Consider the following 20,074-nt stretch of genomic DNA (forward strand, 5'->3'; position numbering starts at 1 on the left):
TCTGCAAGGGACTGAGTTGACAGAGGGTCTGATTATGCGAGCATAGCGGGAGAAAGTGTTTCAGGTTGATGGAACTGTTCTGAATGACGGTGGTTACATGAACGTATACAAGTTTTAAAACTCAGAACTGTACACTCAGAAACTGCACACTCTTCTTTAAAAGCATTAATGTATATAGCTATCATTTTGTCAGTGATTTGCATGGATCAGGAGCTAAGCTCTACCTGAGCCCTGTGAAGTAGGTTTTATCCCCATTTTACTTACTTACTCACTTTATTTTTATTGGGGAATAATTGACATACACATAACATTAGCTTCAGATTGCAACATGATGATTCAGTGTTTGTTTATACTGCAAAATGATCGACATAATACAGCTAATTAACATCCATCACCACACATAATTACAGGACTTTTTTTTTTTAATCCCCATGTTAGATATGAGGAAACAGACTTCATAAGGTTAAAGTACAGAAATTAAATGAGGTCTTTCGGCTAAATGTTAAGTGGTAGAATCCAAGTTTAAAACTGGAGTTGTTCTTCTGAAGTCCTCGTTTAACAAGCATTTACTGAAGGGGCTAGGCAGCAGGAACGAGGGTGTCCGGGGTACAGGCTCTGCCCCCAAGGCCGCGGCCACGGGTGGTGGACGGGGGCTCACCGGCGGCGTCACCAGAGGAGCGTCCGGGGGGCAAGTGAGCGGACGCCACAACCTCTCGAGCGAGTCATGTGTGTTTGTGGGGAAATGTTTACAAAATCTGAAAGAGCCAGGCGTTGTAACCGCAGCTGATAAACACCGCTTCTCACCTCACTGTGACCTCCCCTCGGTCACACTTCGTGTCATTTCGAGCAGCGCTGGCAAGGCCATGGTATTTTTAGGGCACACAAAAAAAGAGAAGTCGACCTGGAGACAGATTCAATCCAGATTTATCAGGATATATTTATGAGTTTCCCAATCTCTTCCACGGACAGATAAACCCAGAATACCTCTGACATACCCTTCACCAACTCACCTAGTGTAGGAACAGGGGGTGTCGGTGACAAACCAGTTAACGTGTTGCCAATTCCAAAGAAGAAAAAAAAAGAAAATTTGAAGATCTCTAAAATACTATAGCTGACATATGAAACAAGTTGAGGAGGGTTTTCCCAGATTTGGCAACAGTCCTAAAATACTTCATGGCATTACCAATAATGAATTTTAAAGCTAAAAGAAAACTGTAAATTCCCAAAATTAAAAAAATTCTCTCAATCATACTGGCTGAAGACTGAATTACTGTTTTGTCCTCTCTATGGAAAATGATATTACAAAACCATGACACACAGATGCAGGAGTATAGGGCCAAAATACACGCAAAACTCAGTAGCATAGGGATGTCTCAGAAAGCTAGTCAATACAGGATTATGTTACTTTTCTAGATTTCTGTGATGTTTGCAGGTTTCTCAGCTTTTAAAAATTCTTAATTTAACGTCACTTATTTTACCAATCCAAAGGAATATTCACTTTTGGATGGACATAGAGATTATTATATTTGAAACAAGTCAGACAAAGAAAGGCAAATATCATCTATCAGGCATATGTGAAATTTCTTTTTTAAAAATGACGAAAATGAACTTATTTACAAAACAGAAACAGACTTGGAGATTTCAAAAGCAGACTTACGGTTAGCAAAGGGGAAACACGGAGGGAGGTGGATAGGTTAGGAGCTTGAGATGAACGTACACACACCACTATATTTATAAGATATAGCCAACAAGGACCTGCTGTAAAGGTAACTCTAGCCAGTATTCTATGATGTGAGAAAAAGATTTAAAACACAGAACTTTGATGTACCCCTGAAACTAACACAACATTGCAAATCAATTATACTCCAATAAAATAAAAATTAAACCAAAAAAATTCACTTTTACACCCAATTCACTTCAAAAAGGTCCCTCTTAAGCCTCAGAAGCCACGGACCTCCTCCTACACTCAAGTGTTCCAGCACCATGAAAGCAAGCCGGATGCTATGGGAAGCACCGGGTCATCTAAAACAAGATTTTAGTTAAAAATTTTGATAGAACGCACAACGTAAAACGGGCCATTTTAACTGATTCTAAGTGTACATTCCAGCGGTGTTTAGCATATTCACATTACCCTGCACTCACTCTCCAGACCTTTTCCATCTTGCAAAACTGAAACTCTGCGCCCATTAAACCCCTAGCTCCCCCTTCCTCCCCTCCAGCCCAGAACCCGCCCTTTCTTTCTTAGAGACAGGGACCTATTCTAGGTAGCCGGCATTAGTTGGAACACACAGTATTTGTCCTTTTGTGATGGGATAATGTCTTCGAGGTTCATCCATATTGTAGCATGTGCCAGCATTCCCTTCCTTTTCATGGCTGAAGACCACACTATCACTGAAGGTCCCTACTGCATTTGGCTTATCCATTCATCCAGCAGTGGATGCTTGGGTTGCTTCCGCCATTTCACCACCGCAAGGAACGTCACGACCACATGGGTGTGTATAAAGGTATCTTCTCCCTGCTTTCAACACGTGTGCTCGTATGCGAGCTCTGATACTTAAGAACTCTATTTCAGTTTGCTCATCTGTAAATTAGGGATGATGAAAATATCCTTCTCACAATATCACTGTAAGGATTAGCTGAATTAATATGCATAAAGCACTTAAAATAGTAGCTGAGGGAATTCCCTGGTGGTTTAGTGGTTAGGAATTGGGACTTCCACTGTCAAGTCAAGGGTTCCATCCCCAGCAGGAAAAAAAAAAACAAAAACAGTAGTTGGCAAATAAGTACTACATTATTATTTGCTATTATTATTTGAAAGTATTAATCTTTTACTCAAATGTATAAATCTTTGAGATCTTTGCTTCTTTTTCACTATTTAAGTTAATATATATATTTTTATACACAGAAGCATTTTGTATACTTGCTCTTTCCCAATAAATTATTGATTTTGCTTTTTCTTAATAGTATAAAAATCAGTTTTCAAAAATTTTTTTTGTTTTACAAAACAATGTGGGGATTTTCTGCAATCTTATAGGCTTCACTGTATGCAGTCATTCATTCTTTTTATAAATGTTTACTAGCCAGGCATTAATTTCATTTCATAAAGTTTTGACTGATTTGTATTAACAATCTCCAGCTTTACTGAAACTTTACATGTCCATATTTAACTTCAGTATATTCATTCAATGAATATTTAGAACAAGAATTCTGTATAACAGGATACTTAGTTCTAGGATATGGAGCTTCAATTCTTAAAACAAAAATAATTTTAATAGTTTAAATGTATATGGGAAACATATAAGTCTCATGTGAAAAATATAAGAAAAAATATTTTGCCTCTAAAAATCACTTATTTTTCTAATTTCCTTCTTAAGAGTATCAAACACAAAAAAGAACTGAAGTGCATATTTTAGAAACTGCCAGTAATTTAACATATTTTAAGTTTCCTTTCTTTGTATTATACTTTCATATAAACAATTTATGTAGAAAACTCTTAACAGGACTTAGTCTAGAAATTAATTTTCTCAACCCCACAGTAAATGAATGTATAGAAAGCTGAATAGACACTATGGTATGAAGATAATTATAGGTCAAACTGAAATCTGAGTGCCTCCACTGATATCTAAAAAAAAATGTTCAAGGCTGAAAGAAACTATTAGTAAGTCCATCTCAAATAATTCTCATACATATATAATTAGGAAAATAAATACAATTGTTTCTATATATTTTAGATAAACTCTTAAGTGAAAAACATCATATAAATTCCAAAATAAGGAGTTTCGAGTTTGATTGATCTAAGGACCCTTGACTTTTGAAATTCTTAGACTGAGGTTAATTTCTAAAACATCCCTAGAATTAATGGTTGCTTTGTTGATTGTAAATATTTTATGTTTATAATTATTTCAACGTAAACCATTCTCTTTATCATTTTTATCATTTCCTGTTCAATTGTTTTGGAAGTTGGAGAACCATCCTTGTTCTGTTGTGTCTCTAGTCAGTGTTCTATGCTTTATGAGTCATTCTTGATAATGTTTCATGATTTACGCAGATTAAAGAAACAAGTGCTTTCTCTCCTCCTGAATCTTCTTCACTGGATGTTCCCTTTTCCTCGAATACATTCAGCGTTTGACCATTAGGTTTTAAATTGTGCCCAAAGCAAAATGAATGCTTATTTACCCAGCTTGAAAATAAACTTTCCAGCAAACATTATTCCTAGATATTTCGTAATTATCTAATTCCTCGATACTAGAGAAATATACCCTTTTTGCTTATATTTCAAAATATTGAGCTATTGCATTAAGACACCTACAAGTAAGTTATCATCTGACACTGACAATAGGAAGGTCAAAGCAAAGCCCTGAAAGGCCTCGGGCCACCTCCTCAGCTCACATCCACACCCCCTGTGAAGCTCCAACAAAGCCCCTTCCACCCTTCCAGTCCTCCTCCAGCCTTTTCTCTCTCTGCTCTCTAGCAAACTCATCCTTCAGGCCTGAGCTTAAACACAAACCTTCCTTTGTAATACTTTTAAAAAATATTTTTCTAGTTTTATTGGGATATAATTGACATCCAGCACTACATAAGACTAGGGAGTACAGCATAAAGATTTGAGTTATGTATATCGTGAAACAATTAACAGTAAGTTTAGTGAATACCACTTGTCTTATATAGATATTAATTCTAACAAAGGAAAAAAACATTTTCCTGTGATGAGAGCTCTTACAGTCTACTCTCTTAACAACATGAGCACACAGCAGAGTTAACTACAGTCATCATGCTTTACATTACATTCCTAGAGCCTCTTGATGAAAGTGAAAGAGGAGAGTGAAAAAGTTGGCATAAAACTCAACATTCAGAAAACTAAGACCATGGCATCTGGTCCCATCACTTCATGGCAAATAGATGGGGAAACAATGGAGACAGTGACAGACTGTATCTTTTTGGGCTCCAAAATCACTGCAGATGGTGGTGACTGCGGCCATGAAATTAAAAGATGCTTGCTCCTTGGAAGGAAAGTTATGACCAACCTAGACAGCATATTAAAAGGCAGAAACATTACCTTGCCAACAAAGGTCAGCCTAGTCAAAGCTATGATTGTTCATATAGTAATGTATGAATGTGAGAGTCGGACCATAAAGAAAGCTGAGTGCTGAAGAATGGATGCTTTTGAACTGTGGTGTTGGAGAAGACTCTTGAGAGTCCCTTGGACTGCAAGGAGCTCCAATCAGTCCATCCTAAAGGAGATCAGTCCTGGGTGTTCATTGGAGGGACTGATGCTGAAGCTGAAGCTCCAATACTTTGGCCACCTGATGGGGAGAACGGACTCATTTGAAAAGACCCTGATGCTGGGAAAGATTGAAGGCAGGAGGAGAAGGGGACGACAGAGGATGAGATGGCTGGACAGCATCACCGACTCAATGGACATGAGTTTGAGTAAACTCCGGGAGTTGGTGATGGACAGGGAGGCCTGGTGTGCTGCAGTCCATGGGGTCACAAAGAGTCGGACACGACTGAGTGACTGAACTGAACTGATAACTGGAAGTTTGTGCCTTCTGACCACCTTCACCCACTCTGCTGTCACACCACCCCTGATGACTGGTGACCACAAATCTGGTCTCTTCTACAACTGTCTTATTTCACATGATAGTGAGGTCATACAGCATTTGTCTTTCTCTGACTTAGCAAAATGCCCTCAGAGTCCATCTAGGTTGTAACAAGTGGCAGGATTTCCTCTTTCTTTAATAACTGAATAATATTTCACTGTGTATACACATACCACAATTTCTTTACCTATTTGTTCATCAGTGGAGATTTAGGCTACTTCCAAGCCTCAGCTGTAGTAACTAATGCTGCAGTGAACATCAGGGTGCAAATACCTCTGACATAGTGTTTTCATTTCCTTTGGGTATATTCATTCCCAGGAATGAAATTGCTGAATCACATGAAAACTGTATTTTTATTTTTCTGAGGAACTTCCGTACTGTTTTCTACAGTGACTGTATCAATTTAGATTTTGCACCCATAGTACACAAGGATACTCTTTTTCTTCACATACTTGCCAGCATTTGTTATCTCTAGTCGTTTTGTCAATGGCCATTCTACAGGTGAGGTGGTTTCAATGTGCATTTTCCTAATGATTCTGGAGGTTGAACATCTTTTCATGTACCTGTTGGCTATTCCCATATCTCTTTTGGAAAAAATCTATGCGGGTCCTTTGCCCATTTTTAAATTGAAAGACTTCCTTCTGTTTCACTGTCGTTGCTATTGAATTGTATGAGTTCCTTACATATTTTGATGTACTAATCCCTTATCAGATAGGTTGTTTGCAAATACTTTTTCCCATTCTGTTCCATGTCTTTTCATTTTATTCACTGTTTCTTTTTGCTGGGCAGAAGCTTTTAGCTTGATGTAGTCTCACTTGTTTATTTTTGTTTTTGGTGCTTGTGCTTGGAGGTATCACATCTAAAACATCATTGACAATGCCACTGCCAAGGAGCTATTTTTCCTTTGTTTTCTCCTGAGTCTTATGGTCTCAGGTCTTACATATAAGTCTTTAATCCATTCAAGTTAATCCTTGTAGAAAGGGATCTAAGTTTCATTCTTTCACATGTAAAAGTTCAGTCTTGCCAGCACCATTGGTTGAAGACTCTCCATTGTCCTTTTAGTATTCTTGACTCTGTTGTCAAATATTAGTTGACATACGTTTGGGCTTATTACTGAGTTCTTGATTCTGTTCCATTAATCCATTTGTCTTTTTTCATGCCAGTACCATACTGTTTAAAGTACTGTAGCTTGATATCAGAAAGTGTGACACTTAACACTTTCTTCTTTCTCAGGATTGCTTTGGCCTTTCAGATATCTTTTGGTTTCATATAAGTTATAATACTTTTTTCTACTTCTATTAAAAAAAAAAAAACTGTCACTGGAAGCTTAATAGGGACTGTGTTAAATCTATAGATGGTTTAGGGTAGTACAGACATTACAACAATATTAATTCTTCCAGTCCATGAACACAGTATACCTTTTAATTTATTTGTGTCTTCTTCGATTTCTTTCATCATTGTCTTGTAGTTTTCAGAGTAGAGGTATTTCACCTCCTTGGTTAAATTTATTCCTAAGAATTCTATTGCTTTTGATGCTATTGTAAATGGAATTGTTTTATTTATTTTTCAAATAGTACATTGTTAGTATATAGAAATACTACTGATTTTTCAGCAATACTCTACCATATTCTTCAATTTTCCTGAATTAACTGATTAGATCTAACAATTTTCTGGTGGTGTCTTTAGTACTTTTCTCTGTATAAAATCATGTCATCTGCAGAGACAATTTTACATCTTCCTTTTCAATTCTGATGCTTTTTGTTGCTTGTTTTGTCTAGGACTTCCCACTGCCATGTTGAACAGAAGTGGTGAGAGTTGGCAAGCTTGTCTTGTTCCTGACCTTAGAGAGAAAGCTTTCAACCTTAACACTTTGTAAATTGATTTGGGATGAGGAGATTGAGTGAAAGTGGTCAAAAGGCACAAATGTCAAGTTATAAGATAAGTAAATACTGCGGATTCAGTGTACTGCATGAGGACTGTAGTTACCACTGCTGCATGTGGTATTTTGAAAGTTGCTAAGAGAGTAAATCCTAACAGTTCTCATCACAAGAAAAAAATTTATACAATTGATTTAAATAATTATGGCCAAACTACTATTTTTTAACCCCTTTAGACAGCAAATTCCATTACAAGTGAATTCATATTCCATGATTATTAGCAAATGCTAAGCATATAAAAGATAATTGGTAAATTTGAGTAAAATAATTGGCAAACCTAAAATGATGACTCTGCGAAAAAACAGCTGTGTGCTTTGCTAGACCCCATTTCAGCTGCCAACTTCTTATGTGACAATCTACGTGACCAAAGATAATATACTGGGGGAGGGGGAGGAAAAGCCAATAATAAAGGGGATTAGTGAAAATAGAATAAATGTCTATTACTCCCTGCAACAGAAAAGCAGCCACACAAGCAGAGGATTACTGGCTTAAACTGAATTAGAATCACTGAAAGTTGGGGCAAAACTTTCCATACAAGAAAACTCTAAAAACTTTCTGTTAATATGTCTGCTATTTATTTCTTATTTTAAAAGCAACACATATAAGAAGACTATAAACACACCTATATATCCTCAAAATCCAAAAACCACCACAATGATGTACATTTGACTAGCTTTGCCTGTGTTTCTCTCTTTTTTTCGATCTGTGTATTTTTATGTGGTCACCGTCTCGCAAACAGCGATAATATGCATGGTTTTACAATTCACCAAACTCTAGCAAAGCTATCATAAACATCTATTTTGGATTTTTACACTGTTTCCACCTTCCCTATTACAGCCAATGAAGAACATGAAAAAATAGCTAAAACAAAATTAGAGTAGAAAGACCAAAATTTAAACAGCATCTTCTCTTGTTCTTAAAATAAGAAAAAATATTTATGCTGTATAATCTATAGCAAAATGACTTCACAGCTTACGAAAACTTCCAGCACTAAAAAGCAAACGAAAGAAATGGAAACCTTTCAAAAATGAAGAGTGACTGAACTCGTTCATTTTTAAACTTCTACCTCAACTGTTGCGTGAGCCAACCTGCCTCTGAGCACCCTCCTGCTTCCTGTCAAACTGCTTCTACCCAGAACTTCCTGGGCTGAGCCCTGCTCTCCAGCGTCTTCCAGAAATAAAGCACAACCAGTCCTGAAGCCCTGCCTCTGTCCCTGCCGCTCCCCCGACCAACAGCGGAACCACACTTCCTTGTCCGTGGGCTCCTCCATGGCCAAGACTGGGGTTCTCAGATGTTAGCTTGCATTAGAATTACAGGGGAACAGGGGCTTTCAGAACACGGACTGCTGGTCCAACCACAGACGTTTCTGATTCAGGAGGTCTAGGGTGAGTTTCAACCTGTGGCATTTCTAACTAGTTCCCAAGGGATGGTGGGGCTGCTCTGAGGAACCAACAGTCAACCCAGCACCAACTCCTGCAAAAAGCCTTCTCAATTTTCATACCTCTCAATGACCTCAGTTCTCACAAGTGTCGTCTTGATAAACTACACCACACAACATAACACGCTTATGCTATACGCCCTCGTAGCTCTACTCCCCTGGTTTCACGTCTTCTTTTCACACCACAAGACTGTGAGTCCCTCGAGGGCAGTAAACACAAGACACAGTGCTCTTGTGACTTACAATCATCCCAGGATGGGCAGTCAGATAGGTAGACATGCTTAATACAATATATGGGCTCTGAGTTCATAAGCAAACAATGTGAATTTTAAAATCTCAAGCAAATTTAATTGTACTAAAATGTTCTATTGGTTAGACATCATGCTAGGTTAGGCTTCCCTGGGGGCTCAGTCGGGAAAGGATCTGCCTGCAATGCAAGAGACCGCTTGTACTGCAGGAAGACCTGGGTTCCATCCCTGGGTCAGGAAGATCCCCTGGAGGAGGGCATGGCAGCCCACTTCAGTATTCTTGCCTGGGAAATCCCACGGGCAGAGGAGCCTGGCTGGCTACAGTCCATGGGGTCGCAAGGGTCAGACATGACTGAGCGGCTGAAGCAGCAGCAGACATTATGTAGCTGCTGCGTCGCTTCAGTCGTTTCCGACTCTGTGCGACCCCACAGACGGCAGCCCTCCAGGCTCCTCCGTCCCTGGGATTCTCCAGGTGAGAATTCTGGAGTGGGCTGCCATTTCCTTCTCCAAGACATTATGTTAGATGTTTTCAAATATACAATGTCAACAAATACTAAAATAAGTTTAATTCTTAGATTATGTGTTTATTATCTGTCTTCCTCTATCAGAAAGTGACCATGAGGGAATCAAGCTTATATTCCTTGTTCTCCAACTACACTTCCGTAATGTGTACTCAAGCTGAATAAACAGCTAGAGAAACGAGTTGTTTCTCTGGCCACAGTCCAGCTACAACTCACCACTGAAATCAACGTTTCTAGAAAAGATTATTCAACCTTTGGTCAAATCATCCAGATCAGTGTTGTATCTTCAGGACGCTTTTAAGGAATAGATTAAAACACACACACACACACACACACACACACACACACAGAAGCAATTATACTGCTTATCTTTCACAGGTTTTTTATTTTTAAAAATCTGTTATATGAAACAAAATTTTAAATGCTTAAATAAGTCTATTAAATAGATGCAATGATTTCTATTACATACTTTCTCTATATGTACTAAAAAAGAAGCACTGACCAAAACAAGGTCTTTTCAACACTCCATCAGCTCATAATATTTTCATTAGTGAGAATCCCTTGCAAACAAAGTTTTACTTAGGAAACGTAATAACAGTGTTGAATGCACAGACATTAGCCGGCACCAATAGGAATTTTACAGATAATATATATAAAAACTGCTTCAATCTAGTCTGTAACAAAGCTATTAAACTTATTTGAATTAATTTCATAATCACTAACAATATTTGTGATGAACTGATTTAATATTTGAAATGATCAAAATCCCATCAACTTGACTGGATTGCTGAGGAGCTCAAACACTCTCTAAAAAGAATATATGAAAGATACATTTTTAACAGCAATACTTAAAATTAACAGAATTAATGAAATATATCATATAACCCTTTACAAATGAATTAATATAAACTTTATCCCCCTTCCAGTTAACAGACGGTGAGCTCATGTTTATTTATAATTCAGATCAAGGCATGTAACATTCAACACATTTTCTGTTTTCCATTATGAAAAAAATATGAAAGTTCTATGTGAAAATGTAACTTCAGTTTTTGAGAGAGTAATTTCAAGGAAAAGAGATAAAGTGCCCAAAGTGAAGTTCCCAGTAAGCCATTTCAATTATGCTTATTCTTATTCATGGTATGTCTTAATGGGTCCACCCTAGTGGCTCAAATGGTAAAGAATCTGCCTGCAATGCAGGAGACCCAAGTTTGATCCCTGGGTCAGGAAGATCTCCTGGAGAAGGGAATGGCAGTATCTTGCCTGGGAAATCCCATGGACAGAGGAGCCTGGCGGGCTACCGTCCATGGGGTCACAAAGAGTCGGACACAACTGAGCAACTAACACTGACACGTCTTAATACGTCACTGATCGGTGTCTTACTTACTGAAGCCTTTTAACACTGTAATTCATGCTTTGTTAACTTAAGATCCTGCTACATTACATATACTAGCATAGAAACTGTATGTCATATACCAAGCAGGGCTGATGCTACCTAATCCACATTTTAGGTTGTATACAGTAGGTTTAGGGGACATAATATAAATCTCACTAGTTCTAAGTATGAAATATTTAACAGTTTTATTTGAATGAAAATGAAATTTCATCTTAAGAATCAAGGTGAGGTGAAAAAAATATAGTAACTACATTCTTTAAGTAAAAAAAAAAAGAACCATTCATGTAAATATTGAAGGCAGCTAACAGCACTGATGTTTTCATTCTTAAGTACCTGGCATTTACAGATACATATGATAGTGAGTTGGTCTGCTACTACATTTTAGATACAGAAATATAATAATGATAAAAAATGTCAGCCAGAAAAGATGGCACTGCTAGTTATAATTCTTAAATAATTTGGGTTCAGTCAATCACTCTCTTGAAAACCCAGTTTCCCTCTATAAAATGAATTATCACAGTTACGTCTGGGGGGTTTTAAGCAAAATCCACATATTTTAAGCTTTATTCTACTACCAGAAGATTCCAAATAGAGTCATGCTGACTTCTTCACGCACCCCTTCTAATAGCACCAATACTATCAACTAATAATTGTGAGTAAAGGACCACAGTGGAGGTAACAGTCCTTCCCTTGCCAGCTGAGATCCTCAAACAGCACCAGGATATGAACTGCGTTCCATCGCAGACTGCTCTTTCAAAATATGCAACTAGTTGGATCTGCATCATATCCTAATGTTTATTTACTAATTTTATATTTATACTTTGAGATTTGTGTAGATGCTGAATAGTTCAGCAGGCTGAGTCTTGATGAGTACCAGCTGGGCCCATCAAATTTACTTTGCATAAAAATCAGCATAAAATATAACAGTGAAGCAATTCATGACCTGGACAATTTTCTTTCTTTCCTAAGTTTTTCCCAAATGGAAGTAGAGCTGTGAGAGTGTACAGGCCTCAGTGCTTTCTGAGGAAATGTTTATATATTCTCTAAAAGAGTACAAGAGCTTATCAGGGAAATAAACGCTATCTCCAATTTCCAAACATTGCTGAAAATCAACTGTTTAGGATTTAGGATCAGAGGTCAACCTTCAAAAGACAATTGGCCTCCAAAGTACAGATAGAACTTGATGTATTTAAAATGAAAACAGTATGACAGCAATAAAATTAAACTGGAAACAGTAAGAGTGAAGACTTCTGAAGTTTAAATCTCTGCGGCCATGTGGAGGTTCATCTTTCCCAAACCCACTTCTCTTCCACATAGTGCAGACTACCCGCTGTCTACTTCACAAGACCAAGTGTCCTGGTCCCCTCACAGGACCACTCTGGCTGGCTGTCAGACTACCTAGAACAAAGCAGAAACTTCTCTGCTGTCTTCTATTTGAGGGACTGTGAATTCCTCAGAAACTTGATAATTCCAGGACCTAAAAAGGGCTTCACACATAGTTTGCTGAGTAAATAGAAAGACAAGGTCTCTCAGGGGATTTAAAAACATATATTATACAACTCCTTTCTTCAAGAAGCTTTTAAATGACTATGGGGGAGATAAGAAGAACATAAAAATAGTTCTAGTGTCAGTGTAACATTGATCACCAAGTGTAGTGAAAGGGTCAGAGTGGATCACTTGGAGGATGAGAATGTAACCTTCCCTGATGTAATCATTTATTAAATAAAAACCACCCACAGCGGTGTTTACAGAATCACCTAGTATGCACCAAGAGCGCTGTTAGGTGAGAAAAATCAAAATAACCACAACACACTTAGTGTACGCCCCCAACCTGCTCGTGGAGTCACTGCCCAGTAATTCCATCAAGACCTCGACACTGAACCTTCCGTGATCCCTCAGCCTCTCCAGGCACAGCTTCAACACCTACCAAATGAACCTAAGTTTAATCCCCATTAATTTAACCAGATGTAAGGGGTGAAAGTATGCGAAGTGCCCTGAAAATTACAGCTGCTCTGTGGTCATGATATTAATCCATTATAAATATGATCATAGTTTAAATAAAATGTGTCATGCAGTCTCTATTTTTTTAAGCACTTTGCCTTCTAAGCAGCAAGCAAACAGTAGATAAATACTAAATGAGGCAAAAACTAGCTTCTCTAATAGCGCAGAGTCAGCATTAAAAAAAAATAAACACGGGGAGCAGTGTAAAAGCTGGCCGTTTTAAAGGCAGGTATGATTCTGTAATTTAAATAACCCTTTATTTGTTTAAAAGTCTGCATTTTCGTATATCTTTCTCTACGCAGAATATGCCTTTACACAATTTTCTGTGTAAACAATTTCTTTACATGTGTACACAATGTACACATGTAATATGTAATTTCTTTACACAATGATCTAAGGTAGATCATTTCCATACGAGGCTGGTTTTTCAGTGTTTAAAAAAGTAAATATTTACTGAGTATCTACCATGTACAAGGTATTGTGCAAATTATTTATTACAGCACAGCTTTCCTTAACTTCATTTTCTTTTACTAAACTGACACAAAGTGAAGTAATTTGGGCAGGCTTGTCTCACTTTCAACAAACTGTTCTCCAAGATCCTTCTAGCTATCACACTTCCTGTTTCTGGGTTCACACATGGAAATGCAAACACTCCCTAAAAAATCCTCCCCACAAAAACTGTCTTCCTCAAGACATTTTCAATGAAAGAGGTTGGAAGCAGAATAAAGTCTAGTTGAGAAAAACACAGAATTTTTTTTTAAAGGTAACAAGAAGACAGTGAGGGAAAAGACACAGGATGTTTCAGAGAACCACCACTACTTTAATCTGTAACCACATAAATGAAATCAAGATATCTAAGTGGCTTTCTACATCTCAAAGCAGATTGGGCAGTGCTTTCTCATGCCACTCACCCAAGCTCAGCACTACATTTTGCCTTTAAACAGTCTGCAGGGGCCAGGCTACAGAATCTCACTGAATGTGAAGGGGGCGTAATCAGATACATTCTTGCGATGAACTCTCTGGAAAAGGAGGTAGAAAGGGTCTTACCAGGCCCCAGCCCCTGGCGGCAGAATTAAAGCTTCTTTTCACTGCACTTTCACCGCCAACTGCCTGCGTCCTTGTTCACCACTGATGCATCCTGCGTGCGGTCACTCCTTGGCCTGCTCCCGCCACTGGACGGTGAGCCCCAAGCGGACGTTTCATTCACATTCTCGGTGGCGGAAGCGGTCTAGCCCTGCACAGGGTCACTTTCAAAATCATCTTCCTATAAGAACAAGGTTTTCTTCCAGCATAACTGAGTACTGTTTCAATCACACATTGCTATTCTTAATAATCACTTAACTCCTGAGTGTATGTATCAAGCACTTAAAAGGATTATTTGGTTAACTAGTACAGAGAACAGATTCGGGAGATATGAAGCGATGCACTCAAATATTTATAAAATTTAAAAGAAAACTATCCCTGTCACGCCAGAGTGAAAGTGAAAAGTCGCTCAGTTGTGTCCGAGTCTTTGCGACCCCATGGACTGTATCCATGGAATTCTCCAGGCCAGAATACTGGACTGGGCAGCCGTTCTCTTCTCCAGGGGATCTTCCCAACCCAGGGATTGAATCCAGGACTCCCGCATTGCAGGTGGGTTCTTTACCAGCTGAGCCTCCACTAAAACAGTCTGCAATTCCTTTCATTTTCTAAGTATGCTCAATTTTGTATTTAACAGACATCATATATGTTTTTTAACTTTTTATTTTATACTGGAGTATAATTGGTTAACAATGTCGACATCATGTAACTTGGCATCATGTTATCACCCATCATTATACAGCAAGTTGAAATTTGCATCTTGCCTTAAGCACAACTCAGTCACACTTAAAAGTTTCAAACATCTCAAATTATTTTCAAATGTGTAAGGTGTATAGTAAGTGAAATATGCCATGTCAAGCTTTATTCTTACTATTAGTGCTATGAACCTTTTGGAAAAAGTATCCCTGTCTCTGATATATGTATATTTCTCTCCCTTTCTCCTTTTTCCCCTCCCTTTCAATCCACACATACCTGCACACACATTCATACATACCTGTGGACATGTACTTTAAAGACCATTTTGTGCTTCAATATCCAAAGCTCTCTTTTTTAAAAAATTAACCTCTTTCTTCTTGTAAAAATTATGTCAGAAAGCTACAGAAACTTCCTCATGTAGAGTAAGGCAACGTGGCCTCAAGCACGATGCTCAGCAGCATGGTTCTAACAGCGTGATATTTTACTAATGGTCATTTCTGGACGTTAAGTGGAGCATTTTTGTCACACTAAAAAACTTTCAGAAAAGCAGTACACACGTTTGCTTATATAAAAGCTCTTCATAAATTAAAATTATATACAAATTTTAATTTCTACTATAACAACAACATTCATAGAAATGAGGAGTCATAATCAGCCAAATATAAGTTCATCTAAATCCAAAATTAAAACACTACAATATCCAAAGTCAATATATTAATATAGATTCAGCTTGGGGAAATTCATTAGACTTCACATGATTTTTTTTGAGTCCATCTTCCATTTTTCATAAATATAACCATATCCTAAGTTTATAAGTGAAACACCTAATGCAACTCAATTTTCCTACTGTGCACATATAAAAATTGTTTGAATAATTTATTTTGCAAAATGTAATAATGTAATAATATAAATATATTTGGAATTTTTTATAACCCATAATAATAATTACATAAAATCAAGTCTAATACTAACTTCGAGATTTTTCAATGTGGTCATATCTAAAAATATCTTCAATTTTTTGACGAAAGATCATTTCTTTTAAAGATCATTCTTTTGTATTTATTTCTTCTCATTCTAACTTATTTTTTATCTTTTTAAACGGAATACAATTTTTACAGAATTAATGTACTAATATGTGTGTCTTTTTACTTTTAGCATTTTTTGGTAAGTGACAAACACCTTTTTGTCACTATGAAATAGAAAAAAATCCAACACTCAATCTGAACGAGGTCTTACCTTCTGATTTCTTGTTTTTCCGCTTCAGCCATTTTTCTACAGTCTCTGCACTAACGCTTTCAGACACAAATTCATCTAATACCTGAGGGTGGAGAGAAAGATAGGCCTTCACTTTTTCATCTGTCAAATCTGTAAAAGAATTGAACAGAATAAAATTAACCAATGTGACATCTTTGTTTACATCAAAGATATGGAAAAATGACACATTATGCAGATAGATTTAGCACATAAATATTTTTAACAATATACATACATACAATGGACTATGATTCAACCATAAGTAGGAATGAAGTTCAATTACAACATGGAGAAACCTTAAGAACAGTATGGTAAATAAAATCAGCTAGACACAAAGGGCAAATATTACATGATTCCACTTATGGGAAACCTCTGGACCGGGTAAATTCAGAGAGACAAAGCAAAGTAGTGGCTTCCAGGAGCTGAGGAAAAGGAGAATGAGGAGTTATTTGCTTTGAGGGTACAGAGTTTCTGGTTTGGGAAGCAGACAGGCGTGATGGTTGCGCACACGCCACTGATAATATATATACTTGATACACTTAAAATGGCAAATTCTGTGTTATTTATGTTTCACCACTTTGAAAAAGTAGAAAAAAAAGCTAGAACTTCAGAAATTTTAAACTATAGATATTTCATCATGTTACACAGCTGTTTTCCAACAATAAATTTCAGTGTTATATTTGAATCAATGCTATATTCTAGTGTTGTGCAGTTAAGCCTTACAAAGTACTTCTACTTTCCGTAAGTAATTATCATACATTTAACACGACAAAAGTGAAAACTCTAGTAAGAGGATCAAACAGGAGAGTAAAGTACTAATAGATTTTGGGTGCTAAAAACATGTTTAATGAATAAGTTCTTATCTTTTACTGTTTATAACACAAATTCTCCTTTTTCTCAGGGCCACTAAATCCAATGATACAACTGATGTTCAGTCCAAAATAATCTCAACATTTTTTCATTGATATTCAATATGTATAGCCCATTTCACAAAAATAATCTTCAAAGTCTAATAGTAACTGTTGAATAGACACAGAATTTTCAAAGAACTTTCGCAGATCTTCACTTAAAAAATATAAAATCATACACTGTCAAACTTTTGCTTCAGGTTGGTATGCCATTTCACTAAAGCACTCAAAATCACAGGCTATCAGTAGTTATTACTCAGTGATTTTAATTATTTAAAATAATTATTCAGAATACTACTGAATACTCTGTGAATTATTCAATACATTACCATCCTTAGGGACGGTTAGGTGGGAAAGGCAATGGAAATTCGTACTATTAGATGCAGAAAGGAAAAAACGAAGCATATCGTTGTGACTTCAGAGAATAGGCTGCATGCCTGCAGCACCAGGCAAGGCACAGAGCTCGCATGTATCGATTAATTCTGCTGGGGACTAAAGTCACAGCCGCAGGATTCCACAACAGAATGGTATCACCGAGAAAGCAAATGATTTATTTCAATGAATTCAATTCAATTATTAGTTAAGCACTTGATTTAAATGATATAGATCTCATATATAATTATGTAGCTGAATTAGATTAATAAAGAAACAAGACCCAGTCCATGTTCGCCCTGCAAAGAGCCTCAGGGATGTAAAATCCAATTTGAGAAATTCTGTAAGGTACTGAAAGACATGAGACTCATTAAAGTAAGAGAGTGCTCTCCTGACAAAGCAAGTTAGAGTTTCCAGATACAAAAGGCACAGAATACAAGTAAGCTGAGAGCTGATCTGACCTCAAGAAAACAAAGTGATGTTCACCCTCTGATTATGCCTATAATAGTGGAACAATTTCAACATTTGATTCCTTCTTAAAGCTTCCTTGTATCACTTTTGTGACATAATATGGTTCCTATCCTAACTTTCTATTTGCTCTTCACCTCAGCTTTCTCTACCATAATCTATGATGATGACAGCAAAATCTGAATCAAGAAACTTAGTATATTTTTGATCTCTAGTTTGGAAATTCTTCCATCACCTCAAGCTCTATCTTGACTCAAAGCTATGTGAGTCATCTCCTTCCCACTTATTCCCAAAGTGGGTTTAACTCTTTTCCCTGTTACTACTAGTCTCCATTCTTCCAGAAACCCAGGCTGAAAATGTAAAGTCTAATTGACTCACTGTCACCTCATTTCATCTTAGTGCATATTATACGTACAAGTCCTATTTGCCAAATTACATATCAGATAAAGGAACTCTATCTGAGATATACAAAGAAAGCTTAAAACTCAACAAGAAAAAAAAAAAAAAACACAATTATAAACGAGTCAAAGAGCTGACACTTTGCCAAAAACAGATACAGATATGGCAAATAAGAATATGAAAAGATGATCATTTGTCACTAGTAAGTTAAACAAAAGTCAGATTCCACTACCTAACAGAATGGTTACAATCCAAAAAACTGACTAATACAAATAATACAGAAAGAAACTTCACCTCATTTACTACTTGGTTAGTTCATTGCCATAAGACAGGATGAATGCTTAATTTGTTCCCCTTACTGACCAGTTTTTACAATGAGCTGGTTCAGCAGCATTCTCCTTGAGGTGAAGAACTAAAAACTTTACTACTGTGAACCCATGTCATCAGTCGTGTCCGACTGACTCTTTGCGACCCCATGGACTGTCGCCCACTAGGCTCCTCTGTCCATGAGATTTCCAGGCAAGAATACTGGAGGGGGTTGCCGTGCCCTCCTCCAGGGGATCTTCCCAATCCAGGGATCAAACCTGTGTCTCTTGTGTCTCCTGCTTTGCATGTGTATGCTTTGCCACTGAGCCACCAGGGAAGCCCAGATAGCTCACTAGAAATGTACAGGCTACTGCATTCTCAAGTCACGTGGAATGTTCTTCTCTGATCACATCACTGACTCAATACACATTTAGGTTCACTTCAGATGTATCTGTAAACGTGTCTTTATGACAAACTGTTATTCTAAAAATGAGTATTTACATGCTGAAGAATTTTTTAATTCTGGAATCTTGCCACTTTAAGATTCATTAAAATTAGAAAATCACCTTCAAATCAGAGGCTGAAGGACTATTGCTTTTCTCAGAGGGATACTTTTAAATTAATTACAAGTACTAAAGGATCTATTGTTAGAAATAGGAAAAAAACCCCACAATTTTTCAAGTATTAACTCTGCTATCTTAATTTACAGATAAACTTTCTATTATATGTCTATGTTCTTTTTGCAAAAGCAGTGAAAACCATATGGCAGGAGCCCAGCATCCTCCCACCACCCACCGCTGTTCCTGAGCTGTGGATCCTTAGCTCCCATTCCACAGTGCCCGTATCTTACCCTAACTCAGGTCTTCTCTATCTTAAAAGGATTCTTTCCTGAGGGAAGGTGCCTTACCATCAAGTCTTCTCCTGCCCCATTATCCAACTCAATAGAGTTAGCTGAGTAGCTACTCTCAACTGGATAGAAGAAACCATATATTTCAAAATTCTTAAGTATACATTACTAATAATCTTTTCTCTGACTCATCACAATAATTGTCTCAATCTCATATTTTCCCATATGCTTACTCCAGGTGTGAAGAATAAGTAAAAAATTTTCAGCTTCTTAAAGTCTTCATTCAAATGTTAGATAGCTTTAGATTAAAAACAAACAACCAGGAAAAAAAAAAAAAATAAACTTCTCTTGCTACTAAACATCGCACTGCTGCTGCTGCTAAGTCGCTTCAGTCGTGTCTGACTGTGCGACCCCATAGACGGCAGCCCACCAGGCTCCGTCGTCCCTGGGATTCTCCAGGCAAGAACACTGGAGTGGGCTGCCATCTCCTTCTCCAGTGCGTGAAAGTGAGAAGTGAAAGTGAAGTCGCTTAGTCCGACTCTTCGCGACTCCATGGACTGCAGCCCACCAGGCTCCTCCATCCATGGGATTTTCCAGGCAAGAGCA

At 37.4% G+C, this 20,074-nt stretch overlaps 1 protein-coding gene across 1 annotated transcript in view; it reads right to left on the reverse strand.

The window, feature by feature from the left end:
* The window catches only part of PDE10A (phosphodiesterase 10A), a 253,728-nt gene that overhangs the window by 122,498 nt on the left and 111,156 nt on the right, over nucleotides 1-20,074 (reverse strand). The window contains exon 2 of the mRNA XM_061130077.1: nucleotides 16,151-16,279. Coding sequence (XP_060986060.1) covers nucleotides 16,151-16,279 — 129 coding nt within the window. The remainder of the gene's footprint in view (nucleotides 1-16,150; nucleotides 16,280-20,074) is intronic.

The sequence above is a fragment of the Dama dama genome, chromosome 26 (assembly GCF_033118175.1).
Source record: "Dama dama isolate Ldn47 chromosome 26, ASM3311817v1, whole genome shotgun sequence".
NCBI classification, from domain to species: domain Eukaryota; kingdom Metazoa; phylum Chordata; class Mammalia; order Artiodactyla; family Cervidae; genus Dama; species Dama dama.